Source organism: Maniola jurtina, chromosome Z, assembly GCF_905333055.1.
Source record: "Maniola jurtina chromosome Z, ilManJurt1.1, whole genome shotgun sequence".
Lineage (NCBI taxonomy): Eukaryota > Metazoa > Arthropoda > Insecta > Lepidoptera > Nymphalidae > Maniola > Maniola jurtina.
The window spans coordinates 10174147-10199668 of record NC_060058.1 but is presented as its reverse complement, the minus strand read 5'-3'; the positions used below and the strand labels follow the sequence as shown (position 1 = coordinate 10199668).

General features: G+C 37.1%; 1 protein-coding gene across 5 annotated transcripts; it reads right to left on the bottom strand.

Moving 5' to 3' along the window:
* On the bottom strand, positions 1–24480 carry LOC123880420 (zinc finger protein 2 homolog). 5 transcript variants are annotated; one of them, XM_045928546.1, is made up of 16 exons: positions 24329–24480; positions 23996–24161; positions 19621–19788; positions 18820–18928; positions 18291–18365; positions 17740–17885; positions 16093–16225; positions 12448–12542; positions 10925–11032; positions 10373–10501; positions 9600–9823; positions 8985–9086; positions 8597–8754; positions 7097–7180; positions 4106–4284; positions 1–201 (listed from the first exon to the last, which is right to left on the bottom strand). In XM_045928546.1, the coding sequence occupies exons 2-16, from the start codon at positions 24137–24139 to the stop codon at positions 112–114; spliced, it is 1944 nt and encodes a 647-aa protein (XP_045784502.1). In that variant the 5' UTR covers positions 24140–24161; positions 24329–24480; the 3' UTR covers positions 1–111. The 5 variants fall into 5 exon arrangements, with proteins under 5 accessions (XP_045784502.1, XP_045784501.1, XP_045784500.1 ...); XM_045928545.1 differs by having other exon boundaries at positions 23996–24149; XM_045928544.1 differs by having other exon boundaries at positions 23996–24149; positions 24253–24334.
* Between the last annotated feature and the right edge of the window lie 1042 nt (positions 24481–25522).

The window sequence follows — 25522 nt, the reverse complement described above, 5'->3', positions numbered from 1 at the left end:
TTGATTTATCGTTCAAAATGTCGGAAAAAATACCCGAGTACGGAACCCTCGGTGCGCGAGTCTGACTCGCACTTGGCCGATTTTATGTATTTGTTGACAATGTGTGATATCTTATATGGTATAGGTAAGTGGTGGCTGCTGCGGTGGGGCGGGCGGTGGGTAATGCCCGTGAGACCTTCTGTGTGCATGGAGTGCAGTGCCCTGCAATAAAACGTACCAATTTAGTCTCCTAAAGAGGGTTGATGTTCCTTAGACGGATTTACATCGACCACATTATATAACTTGAGCTTAATCGGGCTAACAAAGCATCCAGGCAATCTATGGGAGGTATACTTCAATAATAATTTTTTCTCTCACTTGCTCGGAAATAGGCTACTTGACTCATATCTAATTTCATATACTGAATGAATATTTATGAGTATTTGGCTTAATAAAACGAAATATATCTGCAACAATCATTATTAAAAGCGCAGGATGGATATATAAATCCAATTTTTTTTCAAACTTGTGAATTTGAAACTCTCAAAACGCTATCAGCCATGATATGACGTATACAAATTGAAAATTAAGAAACGTCATCCCTATTAGACTACAGGCCCATGTTCAAAAATGGATGGGTCATATGAACCACCAGGTGACGTATACAGGACGATATAAGAGCATAAAATAATAAGATTCAGCACTATGCCGTCACTTGTAAGCTGTCCAACAGACTGCCGGTGAGAATTCAAAAGTGCAGGTAGAGTGAGTACATTTTGGTCATATATTTTTGTACGGCATTTTTACCATCGATAGATCCATGAAAAATAATAAGAAAGCGCGCAGTGCCGTAAAAAAATGGTGCGCCACAAAGTCAGTAAATTGTTTGATTTTCTGACAATTTCCGGGGTAAATTTGGTCATTTAATTCTGTACGGCACTAGTTTCATACTGTTTCAATACAGCCTCTAATCCATTATTCCGCAACGCCGTACAAAAATCATGCGACAAGGGGAAAAAATTGAGGGTAGCAACCCCCTCTCTTTCCGTGGTCCGGGGGATGATTTGAAACAACATAAAATTAATTTATTTTGAAAGTGTTTTATGCATAGATAATATTTTTTTACATGCCGTACATTTTCGTTGGTCCAAAGGTTTGTAGGGGATGTGGATATTATATACACACCCGTTCACTTCAGTTAGACGGCATAGTGATTTTATCATATTATCAATTGTTCTCTTCAAAAATATGTTAATGCCGTACAGTATCAGATGGCCATAAAGTACTACACCCTTAAAATGGTAGCGTCATTTTCATCAGCCTAAAAGATATGGTCTGCATTAAAATGTACGGCATATTTTTTTCCCAATTTATTTATCTTAATACTATTTAAAACAAGGGAAAAGCGTAGAAAATTGCTATATTTTATTAATCTATGAATATTTAAACTTTTGCAATAATTTGAAAAATTTCAGTTTTTGTATTTCTCTATAATTTTTTTTAGAACAGTTTCTTTTGAACGGCAATACTATACAACAATAGTATTTTACACTATCATGTTAAAAAAAAAGTTGCCGTACAGAGTCAAATGATTTTACAGCTTTAAAAATCAAGTATACCATGAAATTAAGATAATTATTGATACACATTCAAATGAACACTAATTTTTTGACGGCATTATTTTTAATAGTACTTTTGAGTGCTAGATAATGTTTTGGAATCAAAGCCGTACTTTTTTAAATTACCCCCCGGACCACGGAAAGAGAGGGGGTTGCTACCCTCAATTTTTTCCCCTTGTCGCATGATTTTTGTACGGCGTTGTGGAATAATGGATTAGAGGCTGTATTGAAACAGTATGAAACTAGTGCCGTACAGAATTAAATGACCAAATTTACCCCGGAAAAGGTCAGAAAAATCAAACAATTTACTGACTTTGTGGCGCACCATTTTTTTACGGCACTGCGCGCTTTCTTATTATTTTTCATGGATCTATCGATGGTAAAAATGCCGTACAAAAATATATGACCAAAATGTACTCACTCTACCTGCACTTTTCAATTCTCACCAGCACTCTGTTGGACAGCTTACAAGTGACGGCATAGTGCTGAATCTTATTATTTTATGCTCTTATATCGTCCTATATACGTCACCTGGTGGTTCATATGACCCATCCATTTTTGAACATGGGCCTGTAGTCTATATATCGCTGTTGGACTAACGTGGTATTGTTGTTAGGGTTCCGTACCCAAAGGGTAAACCCTCCCCCCCTCCCCCTATTAATGTCACTCTGCTGTCCGTGTCTGTCCGCGTGTCACAGGTCTCTAGCTCTTAGACTAAATTAGTTACAAACCCGAAATTTTAGTATTCGGTGTAGAAAGTTAACCTAAAACCAAATATTGAATACCATTAAATATTTTTAATCCAGCAATTTCCATTACAGTCCTCTTGGAAACTTGCTGGCGTGCGGCCAGTGCAGACCCGATTACAGGTCCTTTGTAATGTAGCAGTTTACGAGCAAGTGGGATTAAAAGTACTAAACAAGTCTCGGCCGAAATAGCAATTAACAGCCTCGTTCAACAACAGCAAAGGATTCGCCTAGCGCCTCTTTCTTTCAATATTGTTGGGCAGTAAATTAATGCAACTCCGTTTAAAGATCAGTTATGCTTTTTTCAAACTCAAATGTTATAATAAATAAACTCTTAATACTCTATGTTCGTCTCATTCTCTCTATGTTCAGTTTTCTGAACGTTTCACTTCTACCGTGTGTGAACTGCACACATTTTTTTTCTAATTATATACAGTGTTATTAAAATGCTAGCAAAAACGAAAACAGCTGACTACTGATCATATACCACACAAAAACGCAAAAAAATACGCTAAAAGTTGCTGTTTAAAAAAAACACTAAAACAGCTATAAGAGCTATAAGGCAAATGTGTTAATGGTTTTGGATTTTGTTCAGGTAGTATAATAATTTTCGCTAGCGTTATAATTACATCCTATATTTATTTATTTTACACGCATTTATAATATCAGAGAACTATAGTTGCTAAAATTTGACTAGCTGTGTGTGCGCGAGTATTTACATAGTGCAATTGACTGTCCAGAGCTAACTTCAAAAAATAATTGCTTTTGGACACTTAACCTGAGATTTATAGATTTTAACTTTGCTCAGGCAAACGAGACAAATCTATCTCGTTTTAACTAAAACTAAGTCTCAGCAAAGTTAAAATATGTTCTATAGATCTCAGTCAGAGAATAAGAACTAGTCATAGGCAGTTTATGTATTTAATTTGGCGAAAAAGTAAAGGATATCAAATACCCAGCAAAAGCAAAAAAGCTGGGAAAAAATTGCAGCCCCTAAGATCCTAGATCACCACGCTAGAGAAAAAAAGTGTGAGCCACTAAAGAAATGAAAATGGAATAAAAAACTGAAACATTTATTATAGTGTTGTTTTTTTTTCACTGGGACAGTATGGGGAAATCCAAAACCATAGAAGGTACAGGGAAACTGTCTTAAGAAACTTCAGCTCTTTTTTTGTGAAAACAATTTTGGCATAGTTAGTTAATTTTTGTTGTCAAGCGTCAGTTGTCCATAAAAATCAATGAAATTGACTAATTTTTTTTTAATGCCAATCGACTCAGTTTCATGTAAGTATAATTTCATTGTATCGAAAGAAAAAAATTGGGACTGCAGAAGTTGGTGAAATAAAATGAAGTGAAGTAAATGTTTTTAATTTCACAAAGTGGGAAACTGTCTGAGGAAACTTCATCCTCAGACAGTTTCCCTGTATCTCCTATGATTTTGGATTTCCCCATACTGTCCCAGTAAAAAAACACACTGTACATTATAATGATGAAATGGGCACATGCGTTAAGACAAAGCGGGTGTGGCAGAACAACGCGAGCGCCATTAGAGATCCCCAATCTCACTCCATAAAGCTTTCGGCAACCTGGGCGGTCTACTCGGCTTCTGGAGCGAGCTTAGATGGCTGGAGTGAAGACTGGCGGGGAGCGGCAATGCAGGCACAAAAGACGGAAACGTTTAAGGGAACCAGCCCATAGAGCAGAAAAGAAAAAAAGGAAAAATGCAAAGCGCTCTACGATGTTCACGGATACACAAGTCACCTGTATGAACCGATCGCCACACAGTTCGCACACATACGGCTTGTCGCCGGTGTGGCGGCGGACGTGCAGCGTGAGATCGTTGCTTTGTGCGAACGCCTTTTCGCAATACGTACACTTGTACGGTTTCACGCCGGTGTGCACGCGCATGTGTCTCGTCAGCTTATTACTCCTTGAGAACGCTAAATAAACAAGATAAAGTTGCAAACTAAAACCCGACTGCGATCGTCTTAATAAACGCTAAATATTATAGTAAAATTGTATTTCTGTCGCTTGGTATATTTTAATGTTGTAGGACATTTGTATCTATGAACCCAGAATTTTGTTCTCTTTCATTTGACACCCCACTCGATACAATAGCAAAAAAAATTTTGGAGACCCCCACTTTTTTTCATGTAACATCCGTTAGGTCAATTTGTTTGGTATAAAATATAGCCTATGTCACCCGGACCTTTACGACGAATCGATTGACATCTCATTCATCAAAATCGGCCCAGTAGTTTAGGCGGTACGGTGGAACACACAGAATCTGGATACAAACATAGACAGATACATACATACATAGACTGCTAGTCATAACCCTTCCTTTTGGCTTTGCCGCAGTCGGATAATGGATAAATACCTGAATGACACGATTTAAACATTTTTCAAATAACTTCTTAGGTAAGGACCACCAAGTTTACTAAGGCGCTATCTCCGCCGGATGAGAGAATCGCGGCGATAATTTGTACCGATTGTATTTTGTCACACGGCGTTACTTCGTGAGTGATCAACAAATAGATAAGAGACAGATGGTCTACCACTTGAATGCTGTACTTGGCTAGAAACAGTGGCGTGCTCAGCTGATGTCAAGATGGGGCAAGCCAAGCGTGAGCTCTATGACCCATCCATCCTATCCTTCTGTCTTAGCAAGCTCTACAAAGCACACAGAAGGCATACTACTACTAGACAGAATTAACAGACATGTCAGCAATGGCATACCTACTATGCCTTTGAAAAAAGCCGTTGCTTTCACCAACGCGACGCTTTATGGAAAATGCTAGTACAATTTTGGTCCGAAACAGACCTCGATTTTCCACAATGCGACAGTCAGCTTGAACCAGATTTCTAACTTTTTTGTATATATACGAAATATTATATATATTTTTCGTATAGATATTATTATAGTACGAAATAATTTGAAATATTATATCGTATTGTCAACCGTTTTTGACCCGAGCGATCCCACAAGCCTACAACTCCAAAATTACACAAACACTCGCACAGACACACATACACGCACACATTCAAACTTCATTCTTTACATTACATTACAAACTTGTTCTTTTGAATTTGATTTTAAAAATTCTAATCAATCTTAATAATTATGTAAACATTTGCATGGGAAGGCACTGACCCCAATAATACGGGCTGTCCCAGTTTAGGGGCAAGGAGTTAGAACTCCATTAAACTCGCATGTAATAGTACATTACTGCACGAGACCGGGAGTTAGGGTTTTCGAGAAAGGCATTCCCGATGGAGGCATGTATACTGCTTTTCTAAGAAATGAAACAAATAAATTTAAAAAATAAAGATTTTGCAAATTCAACCTCCGCTCTCAAATTAGGTGTGCAATCAAATTCCATACTATCCTCAGTTTGAACTCATTTTTAACCCCCGACCCAAAAAGAGGGGTGTTATAATATCTAGTAAGTCACTTGTTTGAGAATAATTTAAAACGAACAGTCAATGTTTTTCCAAGTTTGATGTAAAATTTCACAACGATATTATCATTTTTCCGAAGAAACAACGAAATAACTCTGAGGCCATTTGTGCACTCATTCGCATTCGTCTTCATATTCTAACGGATCCGTATAAATGCGAACCAAATTAGTGTACAGGCGTATATACGCCTATTCCCTATAACACCACTATATATACAATATTAATTGAATTTGAATGAGTGCACCCACGCCCTAATGCAAATAAAGGCTAGGCTATACGGGTTTGTTTATAGAAACGAGAGGTACTGCATTCGAAAGAGAAACGTTAAATACAGTCTGACAAGGCTCTATTGACGCGTGGCCGAAATTGGAACTAACGCCGCCATCTTGTGAATTGTTACGCTGTCCCCTCGTATGTGGTATTGAGTAAAAAAACTGAATTTCACTAGTTTTTTAAATATTAGAGTCGTTCCATATACATAACTTCGCGATATATTCTGATAACTAGCTGATGCCCGCAGCTTCGCCCGCGTTAAATATTAGAGTCGTTCCATATACATAACTTCGCGATATATTCTGATAACTAGCTGATGCCCGCAGCTTCGCCCGCGTGGATTGGTCAGATTCCCTGCAGCATCAGGATTGAGGAGTTGGAATCCAAATTTTTTATGAAATATTGTCGCAAAGTTCCTCTATCGATTAAAAAAGAAATGACGCAAATCGGTTCAGAAATCTCAGAGATTTTGGCGTACATAGGTAAAAAACACAACTCCCTTCTTGAAAGTCGGTTAAAAAAGTAGCCTATGTTACACCCTGGTCAATCTTCTACTTGTATGTGAAAATCCCGTTAAAATCGGTTCAGCCGTTCTGAAGATTAGCCTTTTCAAACAGACAGACAGACAGACAAAAAATTTAAAAACGTGTGATTCAGTTATGGAATCGTTCAAATAACCATATGAGCTTAATATGTGGTTGAACGAACAGGAAGGGCATTCCTAATTTCTCTTTCAGTTAAAATTAGATAAAACTTACTTGATTTTCAACATTTATATTTTCAATATATTATTCCCTTAACTTGAGAGGATTTTATTTGCTGGCAGCCTTTGTCCTACAACTACGCCGCCCTGTTAATGTCAACCAAGTGCCAAGAGAGCCGAGAATCTTGTCGGACTGTAGCTGTGGGCCGCTAACATTTGGCGCATGCATACTTTTTCTGCAGCAGTAGCCCCGTTATTAAATAGCCACACCTCGGATCTCTTCTTAAATAAGTACATGTTACCTACGTACATACCTTTACCACATTCGCGACACACGCAAGGTTTCTCTCCAGTGTGCGAGCGGCGGTGACACTGCAAGTCCGATGACCGGCAAAAGCCTAAAAAAACATTGCCAGTTAGTGGACACTGCTGATAGAAGTGAAAACTTAAACTATGAAATAAGTGGGTTGTTTAGTTAAGAGTAGGGTAACGAAGCCCTATTAATGTAACTGCTGTCTGTCTGTGTGTCTATCTGTCTGAACGTCTGACTGTCTGTCTGTCTGTCCTGCCCGCGTGTCACGGGTCTCTAGCTCGTAGACGAAATAAGTTACAAACCTGAATTTTTGGTATTTGGTGTAGAACATTGACCCAAAACAAAATATTGGATCCGGCCGGGCCTAATTGCCACCCTACCAGCAAAGCCGGGCCGCCAAGCGATTTAGTGTTCTGGTATAATGCCGTGTAGGAAACAAAAGTGTATGGGTTTAGTAAAAACTGCCATAGCGAGGTCAAAGGCCAGGTCATTTTTTTTGAACGCTCCAAATTTTTCAACAATACCTCAAAAAAACAGCTTTTTATTTAAAGGACAGCCGCAGTATTGGCAAATACATTTCATAAGTTTGTGGAAACTGGTTAGTTCCATAACATACTTACATACTAAACAAAACTCAAATAAAATTAAAAAACCGGCCAAGTGCTAGTCAGACTCGCGCACCGAAGGTTCCGTACTCGGGTATTTTTTCGGACATTTTGCACGATAAATTAATTAGTTTTAGAATATACAAGTAAAGCCCTTTCATATGATATTCCACTTGGTATAGTTATCTTACTTTGAAAATTAAAACACATTTTAATTTTTTTTCTGACACAAATTCACCATTTTTGAGATTTATTCCTTTACTTTTGCTATAAGACCAAATTTACTTGCCAAATTTCATGATTCTTTCATGAAATACTTCTTGACAGACACGACGGACGGTAGAAAGGACAGACAGACAGACAGACGGACGGACAGACATCCAGACAAACAAACAAACAAAGTGATCCTATAAGGGTTCCGTTTTTCCTTTTGAGGTACGGAACCCTAAAAAGAAATAGCATACTTTTTTGCAATGGAAAACAGTTCTGATGAAAAAAGCTGATTCCATGTTTACCACTACTGTAAAGTTTCGCTAAAAAAGGGTTTATTTGATTACTAGATGAGGCCCGCGAAGTTAGGTTTTTATAAGAATCCAGTTCGAACTCTTTGCTTTTCTGGGATAAAAAGTTGCCTATGTCAATTCTCGTGACGCAAGCTACGTCTGTACCAAATTTCATATAAATCTGTTAAATGGATGGACCTTTGAGAATCCCCCGGGAACTATTTGACTTTCCGAGATAAAATGTGGCCTATGTCCGTCCCCGGGACTTAAGCTAGTTCTGTACCAAAATTCATCAAAATCGGTTAAACTGTTGGGCCGGGAAAAGCTAGCATACAGACAGACACACTTTTGCATTTATAATATTAGTATGGATTGGATAGTGATACAACATACCTTTTCCGCAGAAGTCACACTTATATGGCTTTTCGCCCGTGTGCCGGCGCATATGCACGATGTAGTTGGAGGAATTCGCGAAGCTTCTTCCGCAATACAAGCAAAGAGAACCGCTGCCTTCCGTATAAGTTTTTCCTTCGTGAATGCGCATGTGTTGCCTGTAAATATAAAAGTACTTATTTTCTCATCTGTGCGACCAATAAGCCAATTTAAAAAATATTATTGTAAATTGAAAACTTGAAAAGAGCAACCGCCCAGTTTCTTGCTGGTTCTTCTCGGTAGGAACGGCGTTCCGAACCAGTGGCAAATTATTTTGACGATTCAAAAGCACTTGTAAAAGTTTACTTGAATAAAAATATATTCTATTCTATATAAATGTAGTTTGTACCTCAAGTTCTCTCGTCTAGTGAACTTTTTTTTGCAAGTGTCACATTCAAAAACTTTTTCTCCAGTTTTATGTGATCTCGTGTGTCTCTCGAGTAAAGCTTTACTGAAAGTACAAAATAAAACAAATATACAAGCAGAATTTCAAATATCACAAGAGGACAATATAATGATTTTTAAAGTTCATCATTGTGATACAAAAACATGCAGAAAAGCCCACATCTAGTATTCAATATAATATGGTTAAGGACTTTATCATGGCTACAATACAGTTACGAGTAAAAATCTGCATGTCAGTAAAAACTGGCTTCCCACGTTGCGTCTTATATGGATTATCACGCACCGCAGACAAGAGATACACACATTCTCCATAGACATTAGCCAACTGCGCGGGTGATATTATAGTGCACAAGCGTGCGCACAAACACAGGTGCACTCTCTATTCCCTCACTCTCAAAGCCCATAGGACGGAAATCCAACACGACCGGAGAGAGCTAGCCGACTTCCATCTTAGACTGCATCATTACTTAACACCAGGTGAGATTGCAGTCAAGGGATAACTTGTATCTGAATTTAAAAAAAGTTAAAAATGTTTGCTGGTTACTGTAGCCATACTGACCTAGCAAAGGTCCTAGAGCAAGTCTCGCACTTGTAGTTCTGCGGTCCATGCTCGCGATCTAAGAATTGGAGGGAGACGCTCTGGCCGGTGTGCACTCGTAGGATATGTTTATTGAGCGTCACTTCGTGCGTAAATCGCATCTCGCAGGATGAGCACGCAAACAGCCGCTCGACTCGCTCACAGGCAGATCGATGGCGAGAGGCGCTTTTCAATGTCGCAAACACCTGGTGAATCACAAAAGAATGGTGCTAAATCAAAAAATATAGACACTCAATATTATTTATTAAGTATAGAAATATAGATTATTATAATTACATAGATAATGAGAATATATGTTTACAATAAGTACGATTATAATCGCGAATCCATCTGACTGAGGTTGGATAATCGAGTCTCTACTGTAAATGTAAATAAAAATAAAATAAAATACTTCTATTTAATTTTAGTTAAGTAATCAATTTATTTTTTTAATACTTTGATCCCTAGACACTTTCATTGTGTTTATTTTGTATACATCCAAATTCTGTGTTTGCTATTATGTTGAACAGTTGAATGGTTATGTGCGATAACATAATTTTTAGACTTGAGTACATTTAATTCTTTCATTTCTTTCTTTTCTTTCTTCTCTTTGGACAGGTTTCCGCACTTAAAACATTTCGGTGGGTACATTTAATATGATTAACATTAACAAACCTTGACTTGTGACATTAACAAACTTTTATTGATGGTTGAAATTTTATCGCTAACTATAACTTAACTATAGTTTTACTAACCTTATCACAAAGTTGGCAGCGAACAGAAAGCTCGGGGTGTTCCCGATCACGATGCCGGTTGAACTGATCTTCAGAGCCGAATAAGCCACCACACGAATTGCACACAGTGACCAGGCCGGGTTGCCGGTGCTGCAGGCAACAGAAAACTCAATAAATCCATTCCAACTCATTGAACTCTCATGTCTTATTTAGTACTTTAATATAATAAAAGTGATACATATGATATAAACACGGAACCCTACAGTCATTTCACTATCGAGAAGACCATTATATAATCCTGGTCGCTTTTGATTGGTAAGTTAATTGAACCTAGATTCATGAAATACTTATTCAATAAAGTTCTAAGGGATATTTACTCAAAAATATTTTATAATAAACATCATTATTTTATATAATTATTTATGTGAAGATGTGATTCTACAATGACGAAGAAATAATTCAGAAATACTATTTAAAACAAGTGTCAAAAATAGAGTCATAGTCGCGCTATATCCAAGGGGTCGATGGTACATGCTCTTAATATTGATATATGTATACATATATATTATTTACCTCAGCAATATTTTTCTTGAATAACTCTTGTAAACGCATTTCTGTGTACAATTCATGTTTTCTTATTTCTTTCCTTTTATCTTCCAACTCGGGATCAGAAAGAACTTCCTGAAAAATATATAATTTATAGAACAATTTTATGACATCAAACAGACTGATAATATCCAATGTAACAAAATAAAGAGCAACGGCAAACTTCCACACATATATTGAGAAAAAAAGTTTTTGAACACACATGAAAAAAATATTTTTAATTTAAGGTCATATACCAGACCCAGAGCTGTAAAACAGTTGAATCTCAAAATGAATCAACATCATTTTGTCAGAAACATTCAGTATCAGTGTCGCCATAACGTTTACATCATTTATTACCATTAAAATATTACAGGTTTATTTAAATATTATGCAAGTCAATCGCATAAGTAAACAGAATCAAATGTAAGAAAAAAAACAATTTATTCAAACAAATGACAGTGAAAAAATATTATAATATTGTCCCATTTCATATCTATACTAGCTACTAGCAGATGTAATCTTTGCTTCTAGGTAGATTATATTTTGTAAAATGGTAACATTGAAAATTGATAAAAAGGAGTGATAATCAATTGAATTCCTAAAATATTTCATTTTTTAACCCCCGACCCAAAAAGAGGGGTGTTATAAGTTTGACGTGTGTATCTGTGTATCTGTGTATCTGTCTGTGGCATCGTAGCGCCTAAACGAATGAACCGATTTCAATTTACTTTTTTTTTGTTTGAAAGGTGGCTTGATCGAGAGTGTTCTTAGCTATAATCCATAAAAATTGGTTCAGCCGTTTAAAAGTTATGAGCTATTTTCTAGTTTTCTTGTAGAAAAGAAGGTTAGATAACCGTTAGGTTCATAATATTCAAGTGTCAATTGACAAATGTCAAGCTGTCAAGATGGACGTTGCCTAGATATACATAATTATTTATTTGAAAATGATTTGTCGGGGGTGTTGAAAATTTTTAATTTACACTTGTAACTGGCCTCAAATAATCTAAGGCTGAAATCTATAAAGCGCACTTTGACTTTGCTCTGACTTAAGATTGAGTTAAAACTAGACAGATTTATGTGAGAGATATAGCTCTGTCTCGTTTTAACTCTGTCTTAAGTCTAAGCAAAGGCAGAGCGCGCTCTATAGATCTCACCCTAAGTGACAGTTTTATAAAATATAAATAATTGGGAGAACTGTTTCCATATATACATCATTTCTATACATTCCAGATTAGTTCCATACATTTTTTGCCATTGCTCTTTGATCTAATTCTATTGGTTTTATTAGATGTGTTTGTGTCTTTACTGAGCGAGCAATGGCCCATGGAGCTGGGAAGTTCTAGAGTGGAGACTGTACCAGCAAGACAGTTACAGCAAGCAGGAAAGCTGAGGACTGGGTATGGTGGCTCTCCTTACGAACAGCTTATGTTGAGCAGTGAATGTATACAAGTGATAATGATATAATGATGATGATGATTACGAATATTAATAAATTATTATTAACTTACCAAATTGTTATGCTGTTCCAGACACTTGTGGCGTTCAAAATCTTTTTTTGTCAGATACAGCATCTTACAAAGCATACAGCTGAATATCTTCTCATCTGAAAATAATATAAAATAATATTCTATTATTTCTAATTTGGAATTCTGATCAGACGTCTGACAGAAGGCTTTGCCAACACCATCAAATCTGTATATGATGTAGGGTTTGATTCAAAATTCCATAAGCCTACCCTGTCAATCCCTTGCATCTTTGCTGCTTAGCCTATTACATAAACATAATTATACAGCCTGCTGATAGATAGACAGACGGATGGACGGACATTAATTCATGTGGTGAAACTCCAAGCATAGCTCTCTCCGTCACCCGCTGAGTGATTCTAAGCTCTCTTATGAAACGTTAAGTGTCTCTGAATCATGGCATCACAATATCACTTAAAGTTATTCTTAGACATCTACAGTTTACCAAATAGCTCACAACGGGAAAACATGATAATTTGGAAGCAAAACGTGTTATAACGAATAAAGCTTAACAAATTTGCGAAACGAAGCTCGAAGCTCAGCCAGTGTAACTGCGTATTTCGTAATAAACCACTAAAATTACATTATAATTAAATTAAATTGCACACAAACCTGGCAAAATTACACGATATTTGCAAAAAATCGTAGGTTTGAAAGATACGACTGAAACAGTAGCCCGAAAAATGGAATCTTATTACATTTACTCTTTGAATGGAATTGTCACAAAATGGCGTCAACGCGAAATGGCCGAGTCCGGTAGCGTCTCCAAGACTCCAGTCTCTCGATTACCAACATAAAGAAAATAGCTTTCTTCCGGCTTTATGCCACAGACTAGTGGTGGGTCGTTGTCGTATTTTTAACGAACGAAACGCAACCGTTTTCCCGACGACGAAAAAGTTGCAGAAAACGGTCGTCGTTGCAACTGGTTTGAAGATGGCTTTTAAGCCGTCTTCGAACCAGTCGCAACGACAACCGTTCTTTATTCGCGACGACGCGTGTCGTTGCATCAATTAACTCTCGACTGTATTTTCTTAGGCTTAAAATACAAAATCACACCAAGTTATTCGAAGACTGGTTTGTGCAACGAAGACTGTTTTACCCAGGATGTAAAAAACGGTTTCACCGTCGCAGAACACGAAACCACACGAAACGGTTCGTCGTTGCAACGCCCACCAGTACCACAGACACAGTTAGCCAATGTCAGGTTTGTAATTAAGGTGCATGTTGGACTCCGTCTGTGATGGCGTTTGCTGGCGCGCGTGCTGTGCTTGTTTGGAGTGTTTTTTTTGTTAAGAGTGGATGGTTTTTGTGTTAGTTGGTGTTTTTTGGTGGTGGAACTGACTGGGTAGCGCTCTAAAGGAGCGCCGCGCGTATGTCGGCGGGCGCCGGCGCAGACGGAGTCCATACTTGTATAGATTCAATAACTTGAAAATATTACTACAAACTTGACATTGGCTAATCAGAGTAAAGCCAGATTTAAAGAAGAAGAGGTGCATGAAAACATAGTGATTACCTATATTCTCTTTCTCAGCTGTCAAAACGTAGAGTTTTGCAATTGTTTATCTCATATTTTCGGTTTTCCGTAATTTTGTCGTAAATGCCTCAATGTAAACAGAGGAGTACATTTGTTTCCCAAGGAAAGTATGCGCAGAAAACAATGGGAATCGTTGTTACGTATTAAAAACTTTAGGGCAAGTAAAACTGCACGATTATGTGCTGCTCATTTTACAGAAGAGGTTTATTATGGGAAAAGCAAATATACAGGTGAGCCAGTGGTCGCACTACAGTACTTTAACCTAATAACCTTAACAGATAAACATGAGCTCTCCGTTTTTAACTATATTGTCATTTATTTATCATTTTAGATGATGAACCACTAGCCAAATTCCTTAGAAAGACAGCTGTACTATCAGTTTTCTGCTTCACTAAGGTAAAACCAGAAAATCCAACTGCCTTTGAACGATAGCACCGCCTCGAGAGATGAAGTGTAAACTTTTTCAAGAATCTTATGAGAATCTGATGAAACTTGATGATTTGAGCAGACGAAGTCGCTAGTTCTCCATAATACCTTGAGGTAGTTACTATCACAGCTACAAATACTAGACACTTGTACTACAACTCTAAATAAAATAATTTGATAATCAATTCAGTCTTTTTTTATTAACTGTAAATAGTCTTTATACATTTATTTATAATAGCAGGTTCTAAACTATGTACATAAAAATTTATTAAAGTTAACATTTCATTAATATATGAATCATCTCTGTTTATGAATACAACCAGCATGTCTTCAAAAGTATAAAAAATAAAATTGCAATAGTTTCTGCCAGTACAGTATATCTGTCCTTGAATCTGGGCATAGCATGGATGTTTCTTTTTCAAAATAAAATGTCCATTAATTTTTTCTAAATAAGGCACAGTCACATCTGTCATTTTACAATGCCCTAGCAGTATATGGACACTTGAATTCATTTTCAGTTTTTTCTCCCAATAAACCATCTGGAGAAGCAGCAAGAAAGGGATAATTTAGCATTTTTTAATAGGAGTAGACAGTAAATTGATTATTTTTCGTATTATTTTATTCTAGGTAAACAGAATTGGCTATTTATAGCCACTAGATATTGGCCTTTATGTTGAGATCCTTTTTTAGGGTTCCAAATCTCAAAAGGAAAAACGGAACCCATATAGGATCACTTTCTTGTCTGTCTGTCTGTCTGTCCGTCCGTCCATCGTGTCTGTCAAGAAAACCTAAAGGGTACTTCCCGTTGACCTAGAATCATGAAATTTAGCAGGTAGGGTAGGTCTTATAGCACAAGTAGGTACAGGAATAAATCTGAAAACCGCGAATTTGTGGTTACATCATTAAAAATAAATTAAAATGTGTTTCAATCTTTACCCGACTGCGACAAAGCCAAAAGGAAGGGTTATGATTTTAGCAGTCTATGTATGTATGTATGTATGTATGTTTGTGTGTATGTATGTATGTGTGTGTGTGGGTATGTATGTTTGTATCCAGATTCTGTGCGTTCCACCGTAGCGCCTAAACTATTGGGCCGTTTTGATGAATGAGGTCTCCAAAAATTTTTTTTTGCTGTTGTATCGAGTGGGATGTCAAATGAAAGAGAAAAAAATTCTGAGTACATAAATGTAAATGTACTACAACATCAAAATATACCAAGTGACAGAAAAACAATTTTACTATAATATTTCAGCATTTATTAAGACAATCACAGTCGGGTTTTAGTTTTCAACTTTATCAAAGTAAGATAACTATACCAAGTGGGGTATCATATGAAAAGGCTTTACCTGTACATTCTAAAACAGATTTTTATTTATTTTTATATGTAATAGTTTTTGATTTATCGTGCAAAATGTTGGAAAAAATCACCGAGTACGGAACCCTCAGTGCGCGAGTCTGACTCGCACTTGGCCGGGGTTTTTTTTTCATGTTGTGCCACACATGTCACAGTTTATTTCGACGCTTCTTCTGCTTGAGGTCTTTATTTTAATGCTCAAGTATTGAGGCGCTGGGATAATCAATCCTATAGGCATAACTGGTGATGTGTGCCACAACTTTCAATAATAAACATTGTTTTTTTTTCTTCCAATGGCTAAGATTTATATACTGACCTTTATGCTCTGGTACATGTGAAACTAAATCATCTTTGGTCCTAAAAGTGCTAATACAAAATATACATTTCTGTTTCGGATTCTTATCCTGTTTCAAATTCAATCCATTCTCCGTCAATTTATGTAAGAAGGTCTGAAAAGTTATTTACCATACAATTATTATTTTTCTTACAAAATATCACAATTAAAATTACAACTATGTATGTATGTAATATTTTCTTTCAAGCATAGCGAGTGATTGTAAGTTAAAATCCTAAGCGTAGTAAGTCAAAGTCACAAGAAACAAATCACTTTGCTATTGTAAACTTTTCCAATTCTTTTTTCATTGAGATACAAGTTAGCCCTTGACTGCAATCTCACATGATGGTAAGTGATGGTCGGGGACTAACCTAACGTTTGATAAAAACTGCCATACCCCTTGTATGGCAGTTTTTATCAAACGGCACACGGCATCGTAACGTAACACTAAATCGCTTGGCGACACAGCTTTATCGATAGAATAGTAACTAGCCACGGCCGAAGCCGCCCATCTGACCAGACCAGACATTCCCCTCCCTAGAGAGAAAATATAACATGTAATTTTTTTTAGCTGTAATCGGGAATATTTTTCATTCCAAACAATCAAAGAGTTCCCACTGGATTTTCAAAATACGTGAATCCATGCAGATCAAGTCATAGGTATTTCCCAAAATTACACTAGTTAGAATACTGAAGTACTAATATATAAAATACTATATTTTAGCTGGAAATACAGTGTTTTTCTTATATCACAAGAAATATTTGTGTAATGGATTTGCTACTAGTACAATCATCATTGTCATCATTATCAACCGATTGACGTCCACACTTCACACATGTAGAGACAGCCTCAACGTAGCAGCTCCCTGCGACTAGTTTGATGTCGTCTGACCACCCAGTGGGGAGTTTACCTACACTGTGCTTTCTGGTTCGAGGTCGCCATTTAGTACCTTGGGACCTCAACGTCTATCGGTTTTTCCAACCATATTCCCTGCCCATTGTAACTTAGTACAATAGTTTTATGTAATCTATATATATAAAAGCGAAAGGTCACTAACGTAATAACTTACATATTTACTGATTAAACTCGAGATCTCAAAAACTATTGTAGGTATAAAGCTATAACTTAGCAAGTAGATAGTTAAGACATGTCAGCTAAGAAAGGATATCTGGAAATTCCACCCCTAAGGGGGTAAAATAGGGGTTGAAAGTTTGTATGAAATTCCTTTGTTTTTGGAGTTCTTGCTGAATTTTTTATTATTAAGTCTAAAAGCTTGAAATTTTGAAAATAGGTTTCTTTTAGGGCGTAAGTTTCAGGTTAGAATTTTTTTACCCAAATCTACCCCGAAGGGGGTAAAATAGGGGTTTGAAGTTTGTATGAAAGTCCACAAGCGTGAAATTTAGAAAATAGGTTTCTTTTAAGGCGTGTAGTTATCAGGTTAGAAAGAATTCTGCAGAGCATTGGCCGCACGGGAAATTAGCAATTCTACGCAGACGAAGTCGTGGGCAACAGCTAGTAGGTATGTAGTAAAACTAGGAAAAACCATTCTTACTATAAGTAATAATAGTAAAATTTGTAGTTATTCTGCAAATTCCCGCATTAGTTTGTATAAAGTAAGATACACGTACGCTTGTAAGTTTCTTTTTGCGGCCTCGCTTTCTTGGGCCCATCAGGTCCGCGTGAACTGTCCACGCATGATCAGTAAGGGTGTCAACATCAGGAAAATTTTGATTGCACACTGGGCAATATGAACTATTTTTCTCACTTTCATCGTCTGTAATGAGAAATGATCAATTAATAATAGTGCATTGCTGCAACGGCCAGCAAAAGATGGACGAACGTGTAAATGTGGAGCGAGGCGAAGTCGAGGCACACATACCTAAGTCCATCAATATACCTAGATGTGGCCAAGACAAAATTGATGTGCCGGCTAACCAGCACATCAATTTTGATTTATCTCGAAGAAAGTTGTCAAAATAATGCTCAAATTTCCAAGCATGTTTGAGAAATAGCACTTATCTTTCATTTGCGACGAAACAATACCTAATGGAACGCATTAAAGAAAAAGTTAGTAAGTTAAACTTGGCAAGTTCAGTTGTCATCATTGTTTAACTTGCCAAGTAAATTTCTAATATCAGTGAATTAAGTACTTACTAAAAGTTAAAGATTTACATCTTACCAAATACTACATTAACTTTCACATTTTCTTTTGAACTGTCCATTTCACATTTTACTTCCGTTTTAATCACATTATCTGCAAACATAGAAATAAATGTTTTAAAGTATGCATTTTTATTGCTATGCAACAACATAAATCTATTTTATTTACTGGCATGTTTGCGATCCATAGAAATCTCTCCTGATGGTAAGGTACAATTAATTAAAATTAAAAAATAAAGCTAATAAGTAAAAAGTATAGATCTCTAATTAATACAACCATAGAGCATACCACTGCGCCAAAGATTTTCAAATGTAACAAACTTACATTATTAAGAAATACTATTAATAAGAAAGTATGTCTGTCTGTCTGCTAGCTTCTCGCGCTTGATGAAAGGTACAGAGACAGCTTACACACTCGGGAAGGCTACATTTTATCCTGGAAAATCAGAAAATTCCTACAGGATTTAAAAAACTAAATCGATATGGACGACACCTATTAATATATGACTCTGTAAATCGACCAAATCATAATTCTACTAAATACTCACCTGTTTCATAAGAGTCTTCAGTCCCATCAAAGGGTAGAGAGATGTCAAAATCCTCCTCATCTTGATTATCTGGTATGAATTGTTCCACCTTCACATCTTTTTGATCTACCTGTTTATAATACAGTAGAAAGCAATAATAGGTGGGAAGTAACCTTGCAGCATCAGGGTTAAGGAGTTGGATTTGTATGAGACCATCTTGTTAACTTTCTCTAATTAGAAAAAGAAACCGTTTGCAGGAAAAGGTAACATTCGATACTTAGTGGATTTTCGCTTAGTGTTGAGTGAATATTAACAATCTCTTAGGTCGTTTTGTACCAACTTTTTAAACACGTTTGAGTGAAATTTTTCATCCATTCTTTTCTAGAACTGACAAAAAGTGACAGCATTTAAAAATTTAATTAAACCAGTTTAAGCAGTTTGGTGCCAGTGCGCCTTCGTGGTCAAAATAATCCTCAGTATTGCCTGGTTTTTAGCATTCTGAAAACCACTTTCAAGAAAGAGTCAGCATTTGAATAGCTCTTACATACTAATATACTGTAGTATTGGTGTGTGCTTACAGTGAGGAATAGAGGAAAGGTACTGCATCTGTTTTGATTGGTATCAAGTTAAGTTAAGCTAAGTTTAGGTTGGCCCTAAACTCAGTTTTATTAACAAAAATAAAACAGAGGAGACTGAAAACCGCGCCTCTTTGCAGCGACAATGTTATGCCAAAATGAACAAAGCTATGTTTGAAAAAAGATGCTGCAGTTTAGCTCCACTCCACTCTGTTTGTCTACTTAAAAACAAAAAAAAATTGCTTACGTCAATAGTAAATTCCTCATCTCTAAGTATGTCATCAGAGCCCTTTTTCAAAATCTTAGCCAATTTATTTTGAGATTTCTGTGCATGAATCTTGAAGTCATATGCTTTGGTCGCTTTCTCTTTACAATCTTTGCATATTGTTGTTGGTAGTCCATCTTCTTGCTTTATCTATGTAAATGAACAATATACAGGGTGTTTGGTAATCTATACTAATACATAAAATTGGAGTATCGGTCTGTAATTTCGAAATAACTACCTCATATTAAGAGGGCTCTCTCCGTCACTCGTTTCATACAATCGTAGTTCCAATTTCATTTGAATATTAAGCAACCAAAGTCCATGAAATTTTGCAGACATATTCTAGAAACTAATATCTATGTCTGTGGTTTTCCAGATTTCTGTTAAAATATTCGGTTTCAAAGTTACGCGGTCTTAAAAATTTTCGTACAAATCTTTGAGCCCCTGTAATTTTAAAACTACATATTTTTAGAAAAATCTAAAACACCACAGACACAGATATTAGTTTCTAGAATATGTCTGCAAAATTTCATGGACTTTGGTTGCTTAATATTCAAATGAAATTGGAACTACGATTGTATGAAACGAGTGACGGAGAGAGCCCTGTTAAGTTCATAGGGTTATTTGAACGATACTTTAACTGAATCACACGTTTTTAAAATTTTTGTCTGTCTGTTTGAAAAGGCAACCTTCGGAACGGCTGAACCGATTTTGACGGGACTTTCACAGAGAAGTAGAGGATTGACCAGGGCATACATACCAAATTTCAGTGTTCTAGGACTTCGGGAAGTACCTTAGAGGTTTTCACTAGAGGTTTAGATGATCATCAGTGCGGGACGAAATCGACGTATTTTAGATATCAATAAATCTGTAACCATAGAAGCTAGATATTTGATACTTGGTATATTTGGTAAATTTGCTGAGGACGCCTTATACTGAAAATTTCAGCTTTCTAGCGTCATCCAGACCGAAGTTATGATGGGTCGAAAATACAAATAATATTAGTATGTAGTTTCGATTTTCAAAGTAAGATAACTATACTAAGTGGGATATCTTAAGAAAGGGCTTTACTTGTACATTCTAAAAGAGATTTTTATTTATTTTTGTGCATGTTTTAGGGTTCCGTACCTCAAAAGGAAAAACGGAACCCTTATAGGATCACTTTGTTGTCTGTCTGTCCGTCCGTCCGTCCGTCCGTCCGACCGTCCGTCGTGTCTGTCAAGAAAACTTATAGGGTACTTCCCGTTGACCTAGAATCATGAAGGTAGGTAGGTCTTATAGCATAAATAAAGAAATAAGTCTGAAAACCGTGAATTTGTAGTTACATCACAGAAAAAAAAAATTAAAATGTTTTTTAATTTTCAAAGTAAGATAACTATACCAAGAGGGGTATCGTATGAAAACAGATTTTTATTTATTTTTAAGCATAATAGTTTTTGATTTATCGTGCAAAGTGTCGGAAAAATACCCGAGTACGGAACCCTCGGTGCGCGAGTCTGACTCGCACTTGGCCGTTTTTTTTTATTTATCGTGCAAAATGTTGCAAAAATACCTGAGTACGGAACCCTCGATGCGCAAGTCTAAATCGCACTTGGGTTTTTTCAGAAACTATTAATTTGTGGTTGGAACTCAGCCGCAATGCAAAGGGGTTCGGGTAGCTTTGTATGGAGTAGTGGCACCTTTTTTTTGTTGCGGCTACTGATGGTTTTAGTATTATTTTATAGTGCTACTTTAAACATTGTAATGAGTATAAATAATGTTGCTCTAAGTGACATAGGAGCTGAGATATTTGAATTTGAAAAATTAAACTCGAAGTCTGAACACCGATTTCCAATGCACTTTCTAACTGGATAATATCTTTGAATATGTAGATACGACCATGAATAGGATGTATGAAGATAAAATTATCTTATTTTGAGCTAGAAAGACCCCCACTTGGTGGGCAAACGACATCAAACGAGCCGCAAAGAGCCACTGGATTCGGGTGGTGCAAGACCGTACCGTGTGGAAGTCCCTACAAGAAACCTATGTCAAGCAGTGGACCTCTATTGATTGATAATGATGATTATAATGAGAGCATGCAGTACCTTTAATCTCCAGGCTATATACCTAAACAAAGTAAATTCTTCTCAAAGAATGATGGGACTGAATTCGGGACTTAAGACGCTACGCCGAAGATGTCCCGAACTATTACGAGAATTATTACGAGATTAGTATGACTCTCAAGCAACTCAAGAACAACAAGGCATCAAGTGATGACGGAATAACAGCAGAACTCCTGAAAAAGGGATGGAAAACCAGTACATAAGGTCTTTCAGAGCTTGTTTAATCCTGCCACTCACGAGGTCATAACGCCAGAGGTATGGCACAGAACCGTAGAGTTTCTGTTCTTTAAAAAAGGAAATAATACCTTTTTGAAGAATTATAGATCCATCTCGCTGCTGAGCCATGTCTAAGTTGTTCTCGACAGTTATCACGAATCGTCTATTGACAATTTGACGACTGCCAGCCTCCTCAACAAGCCAGATTCCAAATAGGCTTCAGTGCCATAGATCACACTCACACGATACGTTAGGTTATACAGAATACAGGAAGAGGATATCGAACCATATCCTACGAGGCATCCTGTGTCTTGACTAGGACCCCACCATGAGGACGCTACGACACTGGCTCATAGATATGTACGGCTAGTGTGTACCAGAGGGTGGATGCCCGTTCGCGGGGGAACACCCGTCTCCAACGGAAGTAAATAGGTGGCGGCAATTAGCGCAGACCGAGCTCTTCTTCCATTGGCAGAGGAGGCTCGAGTCACCCACAGCTGGTCACAAGACTATTGAGGCTATCCTCAATAGGCCTAAGTCGTCCGTTCCTTGAGGAGTGGATGAAGAAGGAGCACGGAGCACTGACGTTCCAGCTTCTACAGGTTCTTACGGGGTACAGGTGCTTTGGAAAATACCTGTGCAACGTGGCGCGAAGAGAGCCCAGAGAGGATTGGCATCATTGCGGTAGTGCTTCAGACACGGCACAGCATACGCTGGCTGAGTGCACGCCATGGGCGGAGCCATACCAGTCACTGGTGGAAATTATGGGGCATCGCTCATTGCCCGTCGCGGCTAAATCCATTGCGAACAGTGAGAGGGCTTGAAAAGTGATGGTCTCCTTCACGGGGAGTCTGTTGCCGCCAAGAGAGTAGGTCCTTGAGTTGGAAGGCAAGCCCTTGTACTCGGCGAGCCTTAAACTGGGGATCCCTTTTAGTTCCAGAGCGAGGCCTGCTTAGGCGGGTGCCGTTAGCTGGGTAGCAATTAAACACGTTTATGTCGCTGTGCGGAGCAACAATGAACGAGACGGAAAACTGTAGGGTTGTAGTCGGTAAGAGTTCGACATAACCACCTTACCTCCCGGAGCGCGATGGTATCCATGAGGATTTAACCACACAAATAAAAAAAAAAGGCTAGTACTCTTGTAGACTATGAGAAAGCCTTCGATTCGGTGGAAACTTGGGCTGTATTAAGGTTGCTACAGAGATACCAGATCGGCTTAGCTGGTTTATCCAAGCGTTGAAGTGGTCGTACGAAGAGGCCACCATATCAATCCGTATACAGGTCCAGAATACGAGGCGATTACGGCAGGGAGTAGTAATCTCCCCGAAGCTCTTTACCGCTTCCTTGAAAGAAGTCTTTAAGCGTCTGGGTTGGAATGGCTGACTTTGCGTTGGGTCCCAACTCCCAACCTTCCAAGAAGCAAGCCCCCCCCCCCCCCCCCCTCCTCCTCTAACCACGCTACTAACTGAACAGACGACACCAAATCCAGGAAGCCGCTGGATTCAGGTGGCACAAGACAGTGGCGTGTGGAAGCCCTAACAAGAGACCTATGTCCAGCAGTAGGCGTCTATCGGTTGATAACGATGATTATGATGATGCATTATGGTGTGGGCATTGCTTGTGATACAAAAGGAAGCTTTTTTTAAAAAAAAATAATGCTTTTAGTGACTTTTTAATAATTACAAAAAGACATTGGATGTGATCAATGGAATTTAACATATTAAAGATGGAAGATCTCTGCTCCGATGTGGTTTAGCTATATATGTTACACAATGTTTTTTGTTTGCTTTTTGCTGTTCTTTCATAAAATACCACTTTTATCGATGGCTGCTATCCTAAAAAAAGACACCAATTTTACACAAACCCCTTTCCATAGTTAGATATTTTAACCTTCACATTTTTTGTCGAGTTTTGGGAATATGGTAGAAATGTAAATGCAGGGGTCCACCAGAACCAGCTAAATTTTGAAAGTAATAGTCTATGAATAAAAAAAAGTTTGGGAACCTCTGCTTTAGACCTTATAGAGTAGGTATTACCTTTATTCCAGTTATTGAAGCGATTACGCTGTCGAGTCTAGTATTCGACGTTTTGTAGTCGAAAACTGAAAGCAGTTCTATTTCCTTTGCTAAACAAGTTCTACACAACCCTTTAATAACAGGATAAGTAGTTTGTAAGGACATTGTTTAACATCTGAAACAATTTCTACAATTATTATTATTATTAATAGGTTTTTTTTTAGTTTTAATTGAAATAGAGCTATAAATTACTGAATTCATTGTTTAGAATTACGTACCAGAATAAATATTTTTATACATTAAAATCTATGTAAAAGTTATCTATGTGTAAGAACGTAGTGATTAGATACCTACTCTTTGTGTGTAAGTAGATATAAACACAATCACAACCATTGACGTATAAAATAAAATCACATAACTATAACTAGGTAAGTAAAATACAAGAGATCCTCTCTAGAACATTTTTACATCTATCAAATCGATGATCACAACAATACAATACAATACAATAAACCCGGATTCCTGGTCTGTGCAATAAACAATTTGAGTAGGTCTACGTGGTCTATGGACATACCTATGTATGTATGTACATGTAGGTATACTTATGTATATATATATTATATAATACCTACATAAAATATAGGTAGGTCTGTTCCTTGCATAGAGATATAATTATGACTAGTATAATACGTCCATCTCCATGGTTCCTTGGGTCCACTCATCCAAGGGGTCCACACTTGGGTCTATGGGTCTATACCTACCACAGACCAATATACCTACCTACCTAACACAATGATAGTCTTTACAAACAGTGCTACCAACTCTCAGAAATATTTACCTTCATCCAAGATTTACCCCTAGCCACAGATCTATAATCTTTATCCTACCCCTAGCATGATTACCGTGAATCAATTTTATTTTTTAAATTTATTTAACGGCCCTGGATATAACTCTTTTAAGGCTTTTCTAAAAAATTACAAATATTCTGAAAATATGTACAAAATTGCTTATAACTAATTAAGTAATTAACTATTCTAAAGTTATTACAATTTGGAGAACGGGATGCTTTGAAACTTTGCTTATAATCCACAATATATTCACATAATAATTAGAAACACCAAAGTGTGTATTTCTGTTTGTTTGTAGATGGTCTATCGTGTAAACTAATAAAGATCTTAAGGAAATTTGACATTGGCCGCACGGGAAACCTCAATTTCACGGAAAATCAGCAATTCCACGCAGACGAAGTCGCGGGCAACAGCTAGTTAATTACATATATAATTAAAAAGTCTTTCTTTAAAATGGCGGGTCCGTACCATGTTTTACCCATAGACATACGATTTTTCGCTTTTGGTTTTACCAATGGTTTTACATTCTACCTGTTCAAGTAGCTACTCATTCTGACTGCATAGCTTGATTCATAGAGATATAAAAAATATTGAATAGGTAGGTCAGTAATTATAGTAATATTTAGCAAAGACATGAATTTACCAAGTCATATATATCGCTGGTATTTAGCAATTTAAATTTTTTTTTAATTTGATTAAT